Source organism: Ranitomeya variabilis, chromosome 1 (genome assembly GCF_051348905.1).
Source record: "Ranitomeya variabilis isolate aRanVar5 chromosome 1, aRanVar5.hap1, whole genome shotgun sequence".
NCBI lineage: Eukaryota > Metazoa > Chordata > Amphibia > Anura > Dendrobatidae > Ranitomeya > Ranitomeya variabilis.
Genome location: NC_135232.1, coordinates 151,087,431 through 151,108,684, shown reverse-complemented (window position 1 = coordinate 151,108,684; position 21,254 = coordinate 151,087,431). Strand labels below are relative to the sequence as shown.

Genomic DNA, 21,254 nt, shown 5'->3' with positions numbered 1-21,254 from the left:
TATACTATTGGACAGGGCCTTTGACTCCGTTACCTCCTAGGCTTGTAGAAGTCTCACCCCCTTTTTGGTGTCTGCCCCCTTTTGGGAACCCCAGTATGGCGATGCTCCGCCCCCTTGCTTCCCCAAGGACCTCTCGACCTCCTGGTACCTCTCCACCAGGTTCAACAGGTCATTGGCATTACGGGGATCTCCCTGGGCAACCCACGTTTGCACCGGTCTTGGTAGGGAGTGTATTAACCTGTCTATGGCAACCTTCTCCACCATCTGTGCTGGGGAGAAGGATTCAGGTTGCAACCATTTCTGGACCAGGTGTAGAAGGTCAAACTTTGGGACCGGGGAGGTTTGTCACTGTGATAACCCCACTGGTGCACCAGCTGTGCCCTGACAGTCAGAGTCACTCCTAAGCGTGCCAAGATCTCTGCCTTTAACTTGGCGTATTCTTTTGTGTCCTGCAACGCCAAGTCATAATATGCCTTTTCCGGTTCAGCTGTTCGATATGGTGCCAGTACCTCCGCCCACTGCTCTGGAGGCAATTTCTCCCGCTCCGCCACCCTTTGAAACACCACCAGGAACGCCTTGACGTCATCACCCATGGTCATCTTTTGCAATGCTTTTCTTACCGTCTTCCTCACATGAGAGTCATCACCTGGATTTGGGGTTGGGGCGGTTGCCCGGCCACGGATCGGCTAGGAGTTCCATCTGCTGATGTTGTTTCTGCTAGCTCTGCTGAATCTGCTGTAACAACAGCCTGTTGGTCTCTTGCTGGTGTTGATGCGACTGAACCAGGTGTTTCAGCAGGTCCTCCATGTTGTCGGCTTTAGCTCCTGCGGTTGCTTTCACCCAGGACATGCGGTATTTGTCCGGCAGTCACACTGCCCCTTGGGATTCGTGCCCATGCTTCTAGCACCAATTGTAGGGGTTTGTACTCACTGAGCTGCTTGATGTAGGCACAGCAAATGGTAATGCTGCAATGTTTAGGCAAGTTTATTCAAAGTTCATAAACCCCTCTGAACGGCAAAACAAAACAGAGCCTTTTCTGGCACAAAGTGAAAACAAACTGAAAATAAGTAGTCCATATAGTACTGCGGGTCCGCCCCCTCAGGTCAGTGCCTTTAGCAACACACACAGGAGGTCTCCACACCTCCAGCCACAGACCTTGAATGAGAGACAGTCTCCATTTTATCTGCCAAACCACGCCCCTGGGGGTTGGGATATGTGAGCAGTCATTACAACCCATCTTTTATGACTGCTCGTAAAACCTGGCCCTGGAATGGGCCAAATAACTCTCTCAGCACTATATGTGATGGAGCTTGCTTCCGAGCTCACATCACGGCAGCTAATAGCCACAATGACACATATATCCCCTCAAGGACTCGTCCGGCGGCCATCTTATAATTTGTAAAGATTTCAGTGAAAATTATTGTTACACTCTAAAGGTAATTAGTGATGAGCGAGTATACTTGTTGCTCGAGATTTCCCGAGCACACTCGGGTGTCCTCCGAGTATTTGTAAGTGCTCAGAGATTTAGTTTTTGTTGAGGCAGCTGAATGATTTACATCTGCTAGCCAGCATAAGTACATGTGGGGGTTGCCTGGTTGCTAGGGAACCCCCACATGTACTTATGCTGGCTAACAGATGTAAATCATTCAGCTGTCGCGATGAAAACTAAATCTCCGAGCACTAAGAAATACTCAGAGGTCACCCGAGCGTGCTCGGGAAATCTCGAGCAACAAGTATACTCGCTCATCACTAACGGTAATCCGTCAGAAAGAATTCACACCTCCTCAAAAACTATTTATATGCATATGTAGCTGGAATGCAGCAATACATTTACATGGCCAGTCCATGAAGTGCTTTTGGCAAGTGGAAGCTCTTCCCAAGTCTCTGTCACTCCTACTGGTTTTCCCCCACATCCTTCTGCTTGAAGTTATCCAGCATAGAGGCTGTCAGACCCGCAGGAGTAGGCAGCAATGGGTGGAGTATAGAGCTCGAGTGCCACAGGCTTGAAAAGAGCTTCCATGTGCCAAGAGCTCTTCAGCCTCATTTGTATATGCATTTAAATGCGGATTTCTCAGTAACGGAGTAAAGGACTGGCCAGGTAAAGGTATTGCTGGACTTGTCTTTGAAGGAGCTGTATGTGCATATAAATAATTTGGGAGGTGACATCTTACTGACAGAATCCCTTTAAGGAAGGGAGATACACTAACGTATCCAGCGCTAACTTACTCCCGTCTTTCCTCTGAGAACACATCTCTGATGGGCAGAGCTGAATATATATGTCAATAGGGAGGGAAGGTTGAAAGTCAGCCTTATAAGACAATCTAGCCTGGAACAATTTTTTTTTTTATTTCCATTTTATTTTACAAATTATTTTCATTTCTTCTTTTAACTACTCCCCATCTCCTCCTTTCCAGACATATATTAGAGTCCCCAGTCACTTGCTAAAGACTTTCGGAGTAAGAAGAATCAGAGAGCCAATATGACACTCCACTTCCACTGACAAAGGACTTTTACTATCTGGCTTGGGGGATTTGTCTCGGTTTTATTTAAACCCTTAAAGGGAGTTTATAAATGTTCATAACTTGATAATCTGACCGCTGGGACCTTCACTGATCATTAGAACAAAGTGGCCCCAGTGCTCGTAACTTATAGCAGTCACTTCAGATATATATTTTTTCTAAGCGGGCAGCATCACTTCCATCCTTGTTATTACAATACAGCCCCATTCACAAGACTTTCTTATTGTAAGTAGTAAGAAAGCATTCCTCCAGATTCCTCTTCTGCTGCCTTGGTCCATGTATAATGGAATAATCCCCATCCACTCCAACCTAGTCTAAAGAATGGGGAACATCTACAACTAAAGACTTGGAGGAACGGGAGCGGGGCGACCCCCACAGAGGTTGTGTTCTCAGTTTTGGCTGGGAATTGCAGAAGTAAAGTACAGAAACATCAAAGCTTACAGAGCGCTAACATATCCCACTGTGCTGTACAGAGCTCATCACCTTTCAAATGGGCTCCTGGCCCCAAATGAGCCGACAATGTCATTTCCCAGATACCCACTAGTGACAATTTCACAGGAAGCCAAATAACCAAGAAATATGTTTTTCAGGCAGTCAGAGAGACCAGAGGATATCTGCAAACCACAGAGTATATACTGTATAAACTACTGTACATTGCAGAATTCAGACCTCAAAATGGATGTCAGTCTGGACTTCAGTGATATTTGCGGGGAGATCTAAAGCCACCAAGCCATAGTTGTGGCGCACTAAAGCTCTGGCAGACAATTTGCTTGGTTTGTAAAACTTAGGTTTATCTCCAGCATAGTACAATGTAAAAAAACGACAAGCTACTAAGCCCAATAGGAGATGTTGTGTAGGACCTTCCAGGGAAATTATAGAGGTTGTCCTCTACTTTGACACTGATGCTCTATTATCAGTATAGGTCATCAATCTCTGGCAACACCCCGCACCCCTGCTAATCATCTGTTCCCGGTGTTGGCCGGAACTGCTCAGTTGCGGAGCTACACAGCACAGCTCCGTCAATTTTATATTGACTGCGGTCGGGTGCTGCAAATCAGATTCAAATTAAGAGGGGGCGGAAGTGCAGTACCCAGCAGTGGCCACTAGTCCGTTGAGCAGTTCCAACGACACTGGGGAACAGCTGATTGGCAGGGGCGTCAGGTGGCGCACCCCCATCAACCAGACAGTTTAACCCCTTAGTGACCGCCAATACGTCTTTTAACTGACCTGAGATATAAGAGAATAGCCTCCCCATACAGGTGGCAATCCAGCAGCTGTCGGCTGTCCACTATAGCTGACAACTTGCTGCATCAGCCACGATCAGTGTTTGCACCGTCCAAATCTGTTTAACCCCTTAGATGCTGCTGTCAATAGTGACTACATCATTATAAATGGTTAACAGAGTGTGAGGGCTTCCTCCTAATCCCAATTGGTGCCCTCAGATCATGATTGTGTGGTCCTGATGTTTGCCATAACAATTCATGACCAAATACCAGCCTAAGAGTCTGACGGCTGTTGTAATCTGTTCAGAAGTTAGAGGCATTTAGGTGGTAAAAATACAAATTTTCATTTCTGTCATGTAACTTTGCATTAATTCCTGAAGGATTAATAAACTACCTGACAGCAGTTTTCAATATGTCAGGGGGTGCTGTTTGCAAAATGGTATCACTTTTGGGGGTTTCCAAATATATGGGACCCCCAAAGTCACTTCAAACATGGATAGGTCCCTAAAAAATTAAATTTTGTAAATTTCCTTGAAAAAATGAAAAATTACTGCTACATTTTTAAACCTCCTAAAATTCAAACAAAATAAAACAACATTTTTCAAATGGTGCTTATGTAAAGCCGACATGTGGGAAATGTTATTTATTAATGTTTTGCTGTGGCATGACTATCTGGATTAAAGGGATAATCATTCAAAATTTGAAAATAGCTAATTTTTTTACATTTTTCTCAAATTTCTGATATTTTTTATAAATAAACACATCAACCTAAATTTACCATTATCATAAAGTATAATGTGTCACGAAATAACAATCTGAAAATCAATGGGATTTGTAGAAGCGTTCCAGGGTTATTAACACATAAAGTGACACTGGTCAGATTTCAAAAATTTGGCTCCATCACTAAGGGGTTAAAATAGTGGACAACCTCTTTAATATTTCAAGTAAGCACAACTAATCTTAAAAGAAAGGTGGTGAACAAGCACTAGGCTCTGTGTTAAAGGGAGTCCGTCAGCACAAGATGACTATTCAAGCACAAGCACTCGGTGGACCTTTGACATGGCTATACAGTTCAGTGTTCCCCATCTACTCGTTTTCCATGTATTTCCACCGTCCAGAGCCGTCAATGAAGGAAGACGACGGCAGAGATATACTGGAAACAAGCAGATGGGAAGGTGCATACTGAACTGTTTGGTCACTAAACCTTTCCACTGTTTGTGTCTGGTCTTGCCGCTCAACCTCCACAGAAGTGAATAGGGCTGTGCTGCAATACCACACACAACCTGTACACAGGTGTGGTGCTGTTTCCTGTTTTTGGAAGAAAGCAGCCATGTTTTTCTAATTCTGGGTTACCCCTATAACATAAAAAGTATATAAAAGTGATAGATTAAAGCAATCCAATAAATGCAGTATCCAACACAATGAAAAACAAGGTGGATAGCAGCCCAGATGCACAGCAAGCAGGGTTTAAGCACTCCCCGTCAACATGAAAAATAAGTTTCCATCAGGCTGTATTTAGGTTATCTGGAGGAATTACTATGCCACTTAATCATTGCACAAGACATTGCATGCCTGCTGTAGCATGAAAAGATAGTGGGGCCCAATTAAAGCAGCTTCTTCATGCAGACTCCTAATGTTCTCCATACATTTTATTGTGCGCTGGATGGCGGTCTACAGGGAAACAAATGAGCCTCCAGTTTCCTTTGCCTCTTTCCTCACTAATGGGATCCCTTTTACTTCCTCAATAGAGAAAAAAAAAATTCCATCTGCAACAATGAGTCATCACCTACTGCAGCATGACAACAACAGACCTCGTCCTCGGCAGCCTCCGCAGCCTTAAGAGGTTTATTAAGTGATAGATTTGCAAGAAATGTACATGTCTTATAAGACGCAAGGGTTAAAAGAACAACCCATGTATAAAACATTGCAGTTTAGTACCAATATTTCTGGGACTTTTATACCATAGAAAACTTGTACCAGCATTGAAAAAAAAGGGTTTCTACCACCAGATGCCCGAGAAGCGTCTCCTTTTGCTGTGCACTGATCCCTCTTCTCTGTGCCCATGCCCTGCCTCTATGGTATCGTCATTGCTAGTTATAGTCCATGTATAACTTCCGTGGCTTATACCATCAGTGCCCGTTGTGCGCTGCTTATACTTCTCTGTGCCCGTGCCCTGCCTCTATGGTATCGTCATTGCTAGTTATAGTCCATGTATAACTTCCGTGGCTTATACCATCAGTGCCCGTTGTGCGCTGCTTATACTTCTCTGTGCCCGTGCCCTGCCTCTATGGTATCGTCATTGCTAGTTATAGTCCATGTATAACTTCCGTGGCTTATACCATCAGTGCCCGTTGTGCGCTGCTTATACTTCTCTGTGCCCGTGCCCTGCCTCTATGGTATCGTCATTGCTAGTTATAGTCCATGTATAACTTCCGTGGCTTATACCATCAGTGCCCGTTGTGCGCTGCTTATACTTCTCTGTGCCCGTGCCCTGCCTCTATGGTATCGTCATTGCTAGTTATAGTCCATGTATAACTTCCGTGGCTTATACCATCAGTGCCCGTTGTGCACTGCTTATACTTCTCTGTGCCCGTGCCCTGCCTCTATGGTATCGTCATTGCTAGTTATAGTCCATGTATAACTTCCGTGGCTTATACCATCAGTGCCCGTTGTGCACTGCTTATACTTCTCTGTGCCCGTGCCCTGCCTCTATGGTATCGTCATTGCTAGTTATAGTCCATGTATAACTTCCGTGGCTTATACCATCAGTGCCCGTTGTGCGCTGCTTATACTTCTCTGTGCCCGTGCCCTGCCTCTATGGTATCGCCATTGCTAGCTATAGTCCATGTATAACTTCCGTGGCTTATACTATCAGTGCCATATGGTCATCGCAGACAAAATAACCACGGAACTCCGTAAAAAACAAAGTACTGTAATATTGTAATATATCATTCCAATGTGAACAATGGCTAATGTTTCAGTCCCATATGGAATTCGGTCACAGCCGTAATGGAGTAAAGGAGCACTTCTATGATTAGATGACAACTTGGGACCAAAATGTTGGCCATTGTTCACATTGGAGCTACACATGCAGACATTACAATGAACCAGTGTATTTTCTCCGTATTGCATAAACCAGAATGCCGTGACATTTAAATCTGTATCGATTAGAAGGATCATCCTAATTACTGTGGCACCCAACTGTAGCCAGTAGACCCCCAACCACATCAATTACTGTATATGATCATCATGGACCCATAAGAATGACATTCACGTTCCGATTATGGACGGCAGTGCCCAGACCAGACGTGGATCTCTTGACCCAAATTCAATACTCATAGGCATATATGTTGAGTTCTGGTTAGGAGACCCTGTGCTGATCCGAACATTGAGGTCTATACGTGGACTGTGACTGTCGGACATTGAACCCAGCCTTACACTGAAGTTCGGAGCTGTGTACCATTCATATTATTGACAAGCAAAGATGCCCTGGGCAGGAGTTGGTAAACTTGTAGAGTCAGCCAGTGGGGAACGTGGTTACTGAACCAGCACCACCCCCATGACAGTAACTGTGTAACCGCACCCCTGGCCCTGACTGACGCTACCTCTGTCTTGTAAATCAGCCGTCCATCAGGTCCGGGGGTGCAGTTACTGAACCAGCACCACCCCCATGACTGTACCTGTGTAACCGCATTCCCAGTTCTGACTGACGCTGGCTCTGCCTTGTAAATCAGCTGTCCGTCAGGTCCAGGGGTGCAGTTACTGAACCAGCGCCACCCCCATGACTGTAACTGTAACCATGGCCCTGACTGACGCTGGCTCTGGATTGGGGCTCAGCTGCCAGTCAGGTCCGGGAAAGCCATTACAGCTGCCTCTCTGTATTCTCAGAGCAGTGACTGAACCCGTGGTGGCGCCGCTCCCATTGCTGAAACAAGAACACTGCTGAGGAGAACAAAGTTCATTTTCTCCTTGCAGCATTTGACTATGTGCAGGTGCCCGCCAGCATTATAACACTATTACCATGCAGATTAACCCCATATCTGCAGGTTAATTGCCTTTTTCCTGGCGAAAGGTTCCCTTTAAAGGGATTGTCCAAATAGACAAAGCCTCTCAGAATGCAGCCTCCACAGCGATCAACCAGTCATCTGGGCTCCTGCTCTTGAGCCCCACAGCAATTGATTGATCATGCCTAAGGAAGCTAGCCAAGCATTTATAGTCTATAGCGTTACACAATGGCCATTCAGATGAAAAGCTGGTCATGTAATTAAGGAAAGGCTCAATTCTGCACCAAAGGGCCCCGCTTATAGAGATTACTCCTCTATGGCGTCTATATGTTTAGTAGGGTATATGGACCAGGCGCATGAGTTATTGCACTTGCTCAACAGCCATAACTCTGTTGCTCGCCCTCTCTTCAAGACCCTGTGTCTCGCACAGAGGAGAATTAGTTATCCAGGACTTTATGAGACCCACATTAACTAATAGCACTGGTTGAGACATAAGTATGGTGACAGTCACACTAAGACACAGAACTTCAGGGATGCATTTTTCCCATTTTCTGTATTGAAGTCACCAAGAGAAAAGTCAGGTTGCCCAATATCAAATTTTCTGGCCCCATTTCTGAGGTCTATTAGTAGATCCCAATCGACTATTTAGCCACCATCAGTATAAGGGAAGATATGCAGCGTACCGTATTATGAAAGCATTTTAAACTGGTTTTCATACTGTCTATGGCGAGTTTTCCCCTAAGGAGATAGTTTGTGACAATAGGCTTATGCATAATATATTTTACGGTGAAGCAAAAGGACCAAGGGGAAATAAGCTTCCAAAAAGATGTGACTGCAAAGAAAAACCACATTGCCCAAAGCTCCACATAATGCAACTTGCCAGCTGTTGTTGAACAGTCACATCATTAACAACCTGGCGTTCTTAGCTAGATCACAAGGGATTGGAAGCTTCACTATGAGACCCACAGTTTACACATCACCACCGTACATGTCCACACAGGACGCTCTGCTCACCTCTGTTGGCGTTACCCCTGGCATTCGTACATCCAGAGTAAAGTCTGACGAGTCTGGGGATGTCACAGGCCTTGTGGACCCTGAGCATCCATTGGAAAGGGAACTGGGCGATTCCTGATACCTGTGGGAAGACAAACATTATAAATTATTGTACAGAGAGTTGTGGACAGCCGAGAGCCGCTAAGGGGGCACGAGACATATGGAGCGTTATAGAACCTTCTATTTAGAGTATGTTCAAGAGCTCACCATGAACATCCCTATACACCAACTAGCGGTAGTGACTGTTAAAGTGAACTTGTCAGTAGTGGTATGACTGTATAGGTGCTTGTTCCCCACAAAACTGATGTGCCAGTCAAGAGAAATCTAGCATAGAAGTCAAATTAGGCTGGAATAGCACTAGGGAAGATGGAGACAGAGGAGGACACATCAATGGACCTAGAAGAAGCAGTCCCAGAGTAATGATACAGCCCAGTGCACTTCCAGTCTGATTTGTGTATGGCTTTTATGGTGGTTTTCCGGAAGTAGGATCCGATCTCCTGTAGAGCCATACCCTTCCTTCATATATAGAGCTGTGATGACAGATTTCCTTTAACCATGGTCCATTACAGCACCATACATACTGTATTCAGCGCAGGGGGAGGTAATTCAATAGGTCCACATACAGCTGAGATCTTACTGCCCTGATTGAGGACAGATCACTTGAGAGATTCTGTTTGTTTTAAATCTTAGGGTACCGTCTCACAGTGGCACTTTGGTCGCTACGACGGCACGATCCGTGACGTTCCAGCGATATACATACGATCTCGCTGTGTCTGACACGCAGCAGCGATCAGGGACCCCGCTGAGAATCGTACGTCGTAGCAGATCGTTTGAAACTTTATTTCGTTGCTGGATCACCCGCTGTCATCGCTGGATCGGTGTGTGTGACACCGATCCAGCGATGTGCTCGCTTGTAACCAGGGTAAACATCGGGTTACTAAGCGCAGGGCCGCGCTTAGTAACCCGATGTTTACCCTGGTTACCATTGTAAATGTAAAAAAAAAAAAAACACTACATACTCACATTCCGGTGACTGTCACGTCCCTCGCCGTCAGCTTCCCGCACTGACTGTGAGTGCCGGCCGTAAAGTAAAAGCAGAGCACAGCGGTGTCGTCACCGCTGTGCTGTGCTTTACGGCCGGCACTGACACAGTCAGTGCGGGAAGCTGACGATGTTTACCCTGGTTACCCGGGGACTTCGGCATCGTTGGTCGCTGGAGAGCTGTCTGTGTGACAGCTCTCCAGCAACCACACAACGACTTACCAACAATCATGGCCAGGTCGTATTGCTGGTCGTGATTGTTGGTAAATCGTTTAGTGTAACGGTACCCTAAGATGCGGCAGTCAATAGTAATTATTAGAGGTGAGCAAAAAAATTAGCAGGATCCTGGTCCAGGGACAATGTTATTAAGGTACCTTCACACTGAACAACTTAACGATAACGATAGCGATAGCGATAGCGATCCGTGATGTTGCAGCGTCCTGGATAGCGATATCGTTGTGTTTGACACGCAGCAGCGATCAGGATCCTGCTGTGATATCGTTGGTCGGAGCTAGAAGGCCAGCACCTTATTTCGTCGCTGGCTCACCCGCTGACATCGCTGAGTCGGTGTGTGTGACGCTGATTCAGCGATGTCTTCACTGGTAACCAGGGTAAACATCGGGTTACTAAGTGCAGGGCCGCGCTTAGTAACCCGATATTTACCCTGGTTACCATTGTAAAAGTAAAAAAAAAACACTACATACTCACCTTCTGATGTCTGTCACGTCCCCCGCCGGCGGCTTCCCTGCACTGAATGTGTCAGCACCGGCCGGCCGTAAAGCAGAGCACAGCGGTGACGTCACCGCTCTGCTTTACGGCCGGCGCTTACACGGTGCAGGGAAGCGGACGCCGGGGGACGCGACAGACACCGGAATGTAAGTATGTAGTGTTTGGTTTTTTTTACATTTACACTGGTAACCAGGGTAAACATCGGGTTACTAAGCGCGGCCCTGCGCTTAGTAACCCGATGTTTACCCTGGTTACCCGGGGACTTCGGCATCGTTGGTCGCTGGAGAGCTGTCTGTGTGACAGCTCTCCAGCGACCACACAACGACGAAACAGCGACGCTGCAGCGATCGGCATCGTTGTCTATATCGCTGCAGCGTCGCTTAATGTGACGGTACCTTTAGTCTGCAGCCACTGGACCAGAAACCTGCAAGCCTCCTACTACCTGCTGGCAACCTGGCACAACATCATTGTTGTGGCATAATGCACGCATAATGTTGTGTTGGGCCTACTGAGGCACCGGGGATGTCACCAGAAAAAGAGGAGGTTTCGACAGCCTCTGACCTGGTGGTCTCGGACTACTGATGTGCCCCCTGGGCTAGAAGACAGTGAATTATTTTTTTGCTTAACTCTAGTAACTATTTCTCCAAAGTGTTTTTTTTTTCAAATGCCACCAGTCTTATCGTCATGTCTGTGAGGCTCATAGATGGTATATGAATGTATTAGAGAAGAGATCAGCAGCATCCTGCTCGAACGACAGAAAAAGTTGATTAAAAAAAATATATATAAAAAAAAAAAAAAAATGTCCAGAGAAACAAACCGTACAATCAGATTAAAAATGTTATCTGAACTGCACAGTGAGCAGCACTAAAATTATATATATAAAAAATAAAAATGGCAGAATTTCAGGCTTTCCGAATTTCCCTGTAAGCGGGCATTGAAAAAAAATCTGAAACATAAAAGGTAATGGCAACATAATTCGAAAGTAACTGCCATTTTCTTTTTCTATAATTCATGGATCAAAAATCACCCACACAAGTCTATGGGTCAGTGAAAATCACGTGAAAATAGGTAAGTTTGTTAAAGAAATCGGCTTCTTTCTCCTACTGAGCTAGGAGATGGCATTTGGTGCTCATAAAATTCCATGGAGAATTGTCGCTTCAGAAGAACTTGCAGCAGAATGTCTGTGTTGGCCGCTAACTCCTTCCTCCTCTCATATTTAAAGGATGTTAAAAGCACCAGATTTTAAAGATTGTTGTCATGAATTGATGATGTGTAATAAATTATATTGTGGTATCGTCCTCTGTGCTCTGAAAGCTTGCAAACATACATTAATTTTCTGGTTAGCCAATAAAGGTATCACTCAGAGAATACTTTTGTTGGTATTCACATCAAGTCATGAATTGAAAATGAATGATCAGTCCAAGGGGAGAAAGAAGCAGATTTCTTATTTTCAATATGTGCTTTTGATTTATCAAAAAATAAAAAATATTATTATTCTTTAAAATCCCCCACACAGGTCTGCGGGTCAGTGTCACAGACAGCGAACCGATACCACCTGTTTTTAGCATTGCAATGGGCAGAAGCTTTGCATTTTTATCTCTTCGCATCCTAGAAAATCACTGATGGTAAAAACCGACACTGATCAAACAGTCATAAAAATCAAATCCAAAACCATTATGAGAATCGGTGCTGGGGCCTTAGGTGTATTTACACTGGAAGAGGATCATGAATGAGCCTTCCTAGGAATGTTGGCTTCATGATAATCTTCCAGTGTAAACAGACTGACCATCTCCTGATGAAGGAGGAAAAACGTTCATGCATCAGGTGAAATTATGTTTTGCACAAAAGATCATTCTTATCGGCAGCACATCGTCATGTGTAAACAGGACTCATGCTGCGGAGAATAATAGAAGCCTGTGCGGCGCACTGAGCGATCTATTACAGATTAATCAATACGCATCAGATGGCCAAATAGGCCCAAGATCAGTCTGCAGTCCACGGACAGGCCAGCGGGTCTCCCAACTCAGCTTCATATATTTCCATACATTTGTCATGCTCGGCTGAGGCTAGTCCGTGCGATTCGGTCCATCTGACTGCACCCTTTAGCGTGGTTTACCTGCCTAAAGAGCGTGCTATTCGACCACCAATGGGTAAATATTTACCAATCAGCAATAACTCAACGCTACAAGTAAAGCCTTTGGCCAATGGTATTGTTCATAACGATCTTTGTGTCCTACTGCAAACAGGGCAGAGGGGGGAGGCTCCTGCTGCAGTTAATGAGTGCAGATTGACCAAAAGGTCAGTCGATCAGCACTTACTTTTCATTTTCTTGTAACAATGATCATGAGGGGTTTGTATGAACAATTAACCTCTGGGCAGATTTACACTGAGCATTGATTGCACATGAGCATTTGCTCAGGCTATCATCACCCTGTGCTAAAGGTCTCAAAGCAAAGACACAGGCTAGTGATGAGGAGGAGGAGAGGATGTAAGTGGGATCTCCTAGGACACAATGAAATATATCTTTATTTCTAGTGCTACCAATGTTTTTTCAGGAGACTGTCACAGATTCTGCCATTTTTATTGGAACAGGTAGTGCAGCACGCCAAGCAGTTTTTTTTTCACACCATGATGGAGACCCGATGGGCCGTATTATTAGTCATGTGAGTGTGTCTGGTGTTCCTTAAGTGACCGATCCGTCAGCACCATGAAGTCCATTTTTTGTCTTTCCTAATAAGGAACAGAGAAGAGAATTCCAAAGGCTGATGTGACCCCAACCGTTGCTATGGGACTCCTAGACTTTCATCCTCCTACTTTGCAATGGTGCATACGATGAAAAATTTGCAACGTGATTCATCTTTGTCAGTTGCTTCTCTGTAAGATACTACAAAGTATCACTTTTTTTAATTAAAACATGTAGGATGACAAATAGCTTTTGGGCTATATCATCCTCTTAGGTTTAGACAGCTCGTCTCGCTTTTTAGCAATATATTATGGAAGTCTGACAATTGCACCAACTAATATTGACCTTATTTGAGGGTTATGGTCATATTTTTATAAGGGAGGTTACAAATGAAAGGAAACAGTACAACTTTCCCCTTCAGGCTTCTTTTACACTTACCGGGTTTTTTGCGGGCCGTATCGCCACAAATTTCACGGTCTGCTGCAATAACGGACTGCAAAAAACTTGCGGATCGCCGTTTTTCAGGTTTCCATTACTATAGAAAAAGTATTGGAAAAAAAAGGGCATTCCGCAAAACCGAAAGTCACGGTGCACCGCAAAAAGAAGCTTCCGTTGTTTTTGCGGACCCATTGATTTTCAATGCGGCCGTGTCCGTAAGCCGTGAAAAAGATTGAGCAGGCTCGATATTTTTTCACGGCCATAAATACGGCCCTTACGGCCATACGGTGCACAGTGAAATTATTGCGGCCCCATAGAAATCTATTGGGGTGGCAAAAACGGGCTGCAAAACCACGGTATGTGTAAAAGAAGCCTTACTCTATGTCCAGCGCTGCATGGGACTCCTTAATTAACCCTCAATGATGCCTCTATGGGAGAAATTACAGCAGATTCAGAGATGAGGGGCTGCCTCAACGACTAGTATAGGGGTATAGCGTTAGGGATGCAACACTATGAAAAAGTCATTTTTACAAAAGTCATTAACCAGATTTCTATGCAAGCCTGGTTATGGAATAGAATGGGAGAGTCTACATGACAGGTTCCCTTTAACTAATAATTTGTAAAACAGGGCTGGACTAATGCGAGGTGCCTGCTAGCCCATGTGAAGGGGAAAAAAAAAAAAAAGAATCGATGTTATTAGTTTACTCGTTAAAGGGGTTTTCCAGTACTTTGATATTGATGACCCATAGACATGTCATCAATATCTGATCTGTGGTGGTCAGACACCTGGCATCCCCCACCATTCAGCTGCTGCCAGCAATAGTAGCAGTAGGATGAAAAATGTATGGCGAGAACACCAAAGGTCCATCACACTTTGCAGTGATTGTTCTCAGGTACTGCAGATCAGCTCCTATTAAAATAATAGGAATCGCTCTGCAGTTCTCGGCAGCTGCTACTACAGTGTATGGAGCTGTGGTGTTCTGCATTGTATAGGGTTTGTGGGGTTGCTGGGTTTTGGACCTCCACCAGCTATTGGTGTGTCATTGATATGTCCTTAATAGGATACTGGTGCAAAACCTCTTTTTACTATAAACGAAAGAAAAGTGGTAAAAATGAAGAAGATGGTCTTCTGACACTCATTTATTCAGCGTTGGGTGCCTTCCTCTTCCAGCTTTGTTCTCAGGCCGGGGCAGAGGACAGTGCTCCTGCCTGCCATATATATTGCTATTACTATATAATTACACCTCCTCCATATGTCTCTAATAGAGTTTGATGCAGGAAGCGACTGCATATCCTAGCAATATGTCATTACATGTAATGGCGGGCAGTCCTCTATAACCATTAACCTTACAGTGGCAAGTACAACGTGAAGTTAAATATTACATTGGCATTCATTTGGAGACATCATTTGCTTCTCTTATCTGTTATATTATGTACAACTGTTTCTGCCTATAAGAAATACAACTTTAAAAGCAAAAGTTTCACATGGATTTTAACATATGTTCTACATCGAAATCAGCGTGAAATCCACCACAAATCTCTGACTCAAGTGGTTTCAATGCAAAAAGTTTGGCAAGTAGCCAAACTCAAATAAACTCTACTAAAGGGGCTAACAACATGTAGAGCAACAGCAACTCAAACAGCAAGCCTACATTTTTTGGTGCCATTACCTCCTGTGTGAACATAGCCTAAAGAACTGTTTTGAAGACTCTGTTCACATCATTTTGAGGGCTTCATCTTGGTTTCCATCAAGTTTTCAGGAAATTTTGACAGCAAATATAGTACAGACAGGAACCCTGATTGACTGAATAAATCAATGGGGTCGCGTGTGACCAATTTGGATGCTTCGGGAAAATAGATCCTGACAAGTCATTACATTAAAGCCTGCGTTATAAACGTGGGCTATTTCACTGGTGAGAATGTCTACCTGTTTCTTGTAAAGGTGGGTAACAGCTAGTAGGCAAACCTGTATCACTAAAGCTGATGAGCTATTCATGTCTTTAGGGGAACAAGTAGAAGTCCCTAGTTAAGCTGCAACAGCAGGAATATTTTGTTTGCCACCCACCTTCTGGATAAGATATGACCTGGTTTACTGGTTAAATTGATTCGCAACATAAATGTGAACAGCGTTTTATATTTAAAAGGTAAATATTTAATACTAGAGATACAAACTACTTGACCTTAAGTGTAATATCTGTTTTACTTTATTGTGTTTTTACCATGTTGTTATGTAACAGCAATTCTTATAGGAGGAGGAAAATAGAGTCGCAATAAACTGCTTTTTCTCAGTTGGGTCTATCTGATTACGGTAATTAGGATTGATCTGATGATCAAACAGTTTATATTAGTACAACAAATAAAATGACTTCCCCCGGGTCAGAGCTACAGAAATACGGCACCGGAGAGTCCTGTGGTACACACATATATTCACAAATATGTAAAAAATAAATATAAAAATATATATATATATATATATATATATATATATATATATATATATATATATATATATATATATATATATATATATATATATATATACACATATATATATACACACACACAAACATACATATACGCACGCACACGCACCATATACACGAACACATGAAAGTTTCTATTCTGTGTGAACAGACACAGAGAGAGCAGACACAATGCCAAACTTTCCCGTTTTAATATCGCACGCACTGATAATACAGCTGGGACAGAAAATATTTCCTGAAATGTGTTTCTGTATGGTTTAAGTAGCAGGAGCAGCGTCTGAAGCCAAGCCGGGGATGACTAATAGGAGGTGGAGAACGTTTACAATGGAAAGAGGTGGTAGCATATGGAGAAAAATATTCTGGGCGCTGTGGTGAATTATGTATGCACACATTAATATTTCATGCTAGGATTATGGAGATAGATGCATTTAGAATCTCGGAGTGAACCGAAGACTTGGATTTAAATACAATTTTCTTGGGATCAGATGACAATTTTTTTTATATTAAGAGATGATTACCCGAAGAAAACTGTGATGGCAAAGTGGCATTTCAACGAGTGTGGATGTGAAGGGAGCTGGGAAGAAATCACTGTAGACACATACAGCGTAATATAGATTAGGAATTGGGATTTGGTTATGACAACTTCTCACAGTGCGAAATATCTGCTAAAACGTAACAATGTCAAAGCATAATAATGCAACTGCAGAAGACTATTCCACAAGCCAACTACTTCTAAGGCTACCGTCACACTAGCAGTATTTGGTCAGTATTTTACATTAGTATTTGTAAGCCAAAACCAGGAGTGGGTGATAAATGCAGAAGTGGTGCATATGTTTCTATTATACTTTTTCTCTAATTGCTCCACTCTTGGTTTTGGCTTACAAATACTGATGTAAAATACTGACCAAATACTGATAGTGTGACGGCAGCCTAACACACGCACACAGACACACATACACTAATATAAACATACAATCTGCTATACACAGAAAAAAGCCAACACTCAAAACCTCCAGAAAGCTTCCATATGGGGAGACATTGGCCACATTCATCCACTACAAAGGAGGGCATGTTTTGGTTTGTTTTTTCCTCTTTCAATCAAAACTGTTTTTTTTGGGGGGGGAATGTTGTTGGGGTGTTAAAGCCAACATGCTGAGTACATCCCGGCAGATTATACAACAGCCTCTCTAGTATAATATGAATGGAAAAGCTAAAGATTTATTTAAAAAAAAGAAGCAATTTTTGATATAAAATGTACATTGTTCCTATGATGCACCTGATAGAATAGTAAAATAGGTAGAAACGTATCCCTTACCTTTTAAATACTGAGAGGGGGCTCCTGAAACAATAACAGCTGTCTTGTAATATAAGAAATAATATCATGAAACTGCTAATAGTGCTGGCCATGTCCACCCCGCTGTTCCAGCTCCTGTTAGGAGACAATGTAAAGGCAGTGTTGTAATCCTGGCAATTAGCGTTATCAATCTACGATTCCATTAGTGGTAGCCCTTCAGGTGTCCAGGAGCAGATGACAGCCCATCCGTCTCCACCGCTTGGCGACAACGTGCGGGGGGATGATACGGTTGCCTTTGATTATCCAGAAATAGTCACTGGACTCGGGTTTTCTTGCTGTATAACTCTTTATGAAGTGACGGAGCAGAAGTTGGATGCCAGTCTCCTCCAGGGGCTCGCACCCTGCTGCTCTGCTGATCACCCACAATTACAGAGCCTTCCGAGTGACATCACGCAAACACCAGCATCAGTCTTCATCGAGAGGCTGCAAAGAGAGGGGCACATAATGGATGACTAACATATTACACCATTAGTCCTCAGCAAATCCCATGCTGACGTTCCTCAATGCATTTGCTCTTTGACAACTCTAAGCCCATCCCCATTACCAAACTACACGCTGCTATCTCCTTTCACTCACAGTCTTGGCTTCAGCCAGCAGCACACAATGATAGACATGTCAGTCGTGCAACATGCTGGGATTGTACCGCTGCCGGGTCCCACATATGAGATACACGTCTATCATGGAGGAAGACATGTCTACAAGCTTCCCTGATACAGAAGCGGCCACCTAGAGATACACAAACTGTGACAGATTGCAAGTTCCTGGGTTCACACTATCTGACAGGAAACCAGACCCTCTGAGGGTATATACATATATATACACATCGCAACCATGAAAGAAGCAATATGACGTATGGAAGACAACATGTCAAAATGAGCAGCTTCAGAGTCTAATACAAAGCACTCACCTCTGATCCTTCTACTCCTCAGTTCCTACTAACTGGAAATGGAACAGGGAGGATCTACCGACACAGAGGAACTCCCACCATTATTTTGTGATGACGCTTGGGAGACCTGTGACATGACCAAACTGATAGGGAAGGAAGTGAGGAGCAGCAGACTACACCAGCCATGGACACAGCTGCACTGCATGCAGTCAGCACGTACACAATGGAGCACGTCCAAACAGAAAACTTATTAGTGTGTCACTACAGCCTAAAAGAGGGAGAAGTTCCACATTCAGAAGCATGTATGTGTAAGGCCAGGTGCACACCTTCAGTATTTGGTGAGATTTTACCTCAGGATTTGTAAGGCTAGGTTCACATTGCGTTAGGGCAATCCGTTTAGCGCTAGCGGATTGCGCTAACGCAATGTATTTGTAGGGGCCGCGTTTAGGGGTCGCGCTAACGTCCCCGCTCTCGCAGATCCCCGATCTGCTAGAGCGGGGAACGGACCTCGGGCGCGCCGCGGACGCTGCAAGCAGCGTCCGAGGCGCGCTACAAAAGAACGGCACATCGCTAGCGCGAGCCGAAAAAGGCACGCGCTAGCTATGCACTGCAGGCGAAATTTACATTGCTGTCAATGGGTGCACTAACGGACCCGTTGCACGGCGTTAAGTGCGACATTTTCACCGTGCAACGCTGTCCGTTAGCGACCACCCACTAACGCAATGTGAACCTAGCCTAAGACAAAATCTGAAGTGGGTGAAAAATGAAGACGCAGTGCACGCGTTTCTATTATACTTTTCCTCTGATTGTTCCACTCCTGGTTTTGGCTTACAAATACTGAGGTAAAATACTCACCAAATACTGAATGTGTGATCGCGGACTTAGAGGAATTCATGCAGGTTGAAGAAAAAAAAAAAAAAGAATATTAACCTGAGTTACAAAATGAATTATGATTGCAAAAATAATTATTACATTATTGCACAGTTAGGTTGACAAATACTACACTTTCATGTTCATTTATAATGCATGTATACATAGATTTCTGATCAATTTCTGCCCAACAAGTCAATATCGGTGTGCGGAAATACACATTTGATTTGAATGAAATCTGTCAGAAAATTGATCTGATCTGCTAAACACAATGACTGTAATATGCAAACAGTCAGACATCTGAAAAAGACTCCGTTATAGGGAATATAAGGGGATTTGTGCTGAGATGACACTATCTGCTGGTCCGAGACCTGTACGTGTAAAGGCCGCCATACACATTACGTGACTGCTGGCTGAATGATACTTTGGCGGATTGTTCAGCAGACAGCAATCTCAGCAATCTCTCCCATACACAGGCGTGCTCGTAGGGTTCTCCACGAGAAAGCCACCGACTGACGGTCTATCTCCAGGAGAACACTGAAATTGGAAGTATGAAATCAAATATGCCCAAGCAACATCTCCACCAACAATCAGTGGGTTGGCGCCCCCATACACAAAGTGTCGGAGAGACCCATCTGTATCAGCGGATTTGGCTACATTAGTCTAATGTCCATGGGAGCCTTAGATGTCGTTAAGACCTCCGCAGTGACCTTGAGTTAGGAGCCACTTGTATGGAGCTGTCATGGCAATTATCAGGTTGCAATGTAGCAGCGGCATACTGTGATCTCTGGTAGGGGATGTGTCATGGTCAGGGTCGTCATACAGCACCAGCTTAACGGGGATCCCTGCGGTTGGAGTCACATTAGGGTATCACATCGGATGCGATATGCTAATGACCCTCGGCTCCTGCTCTCCTGCGAGCGGGAGGCGAGGGTCAGTGCTCTGTGCCCCGATCTTCTCGTGTCAGACTCAGAGAATAGGAGCACATATGCAGGGGAGACGGAGAAAGTAATTTCTCCATCTCCTCAGCTGCCGGTGTCAGTGGAAATCGCACTGCACTAGGGTGATAGCCCTACACACACGCACCCATAGACTTATGTAGGTGTGTGCAATCTGAATTGTGCATGCAGTCGCAGCATGTTGCATTTTTTTTTCCATCCGATCGCGATCTGACCGGAACAGGAAAGTAAAAATGCCATTGAGAATAGAAACACAGAATTAAATTGGTACAAATGCAATCTGACTTTTAGTCGGATTGCATTCATTTGATTTTATGGCAAGTGGCAGCGAGGCCTAACCCTGAGAGCTACACTAATGGCTTCTCTCCCAGACATCCAGGGAACTGTCCTGCACAGACTAGGGGAAGAACGCTGGGTGAGCACGGTCTACTCTCCGAGACTCTGGCTAGAACAACAGATCATGTTTCAAGGCCCTATAATGGGTCGGTGGGATATTGGCTAACAGGAGGCCCCCGGTAGGTGGCTTTAGGTGAATGCTTTCTTGTTTTGGAGGAGAGCTGATTTACATGTCACATCCACATCACATAGAAGTAGAGGTAGGTGCAGACCAGGGCAGATACCCAGCGTTCCCAATATGTAGGTGTAGAGGTGCTGCACATTAGGGTGTATAACATTTCTGCAGGGGGCCTGCAGAAGGCATATCCTGGGAGACAACGCAGAACAAGGGCCAGTGCAGACAAAGGAATGAGAAATTGTTCTGAGTTTCATGAAGAAAACTCCGATCATTTTTTTCTCACTTCCATCCTATTTTCATCAGTGTGTACGTTTTTTACATCCATGTGACATCCATTTGCCATCCGTTTTCATACATCATCAGCAAAAAAATAAAAATGGAATAGCAGAAAGAAAGCAGCTCGCCCGAGATCCTCGGCACGGAAGGAAACGACTCCTTCTAGGCACTGCGCAGATCCAGTAGAAACACTCTTCCTGCCATGTTCCCAGGCAGGGCTGG

The 21,254-nt window shown here is 44.3% G+C and overlaps 1 protein-coding gene across 8 annotated transcripts in view; it reads right to left on the bottom strand.

Annotated features, from left to right (window-relative positions):
• PAM (peptidylglycine alpha-amidating monooxygenase) overlaps nt 1-21,254 on the bottom strand; it is a 267,028-nt gene that overhangs the window by 244,380 nt on the left and 1,394 nt on the right. For 4 of the 8 annotated variants that reach the window (XM_077289753.1, XM_077289771.1, XM_077289788.1 and 1 more), the window contains exons 2-3: nt 17,489-17,950; nt 8,761-8,881 (exon numbers count right to left, since the gene is read on the bottom strand). In XM_077289753.1, coding sequence (XP_077145868.1) covers nt 8,761-8,881; nt 17,489-17,580 — 213 coding nt within the window. In that variant the 5' untranslated portion in view covers nt 17,581-17,950. Of the gene's footprint in view, nt 1-8,760; nt 8,882-17,488; nt 17,951-18,434; nt 18,625-21,254 lie in introns of those variants that run through there. The other 4 variants (XM_077289762.1, XM_077289781.1, XM_077289812.1 and 1 more) reach the window with 4 other exon arrangements.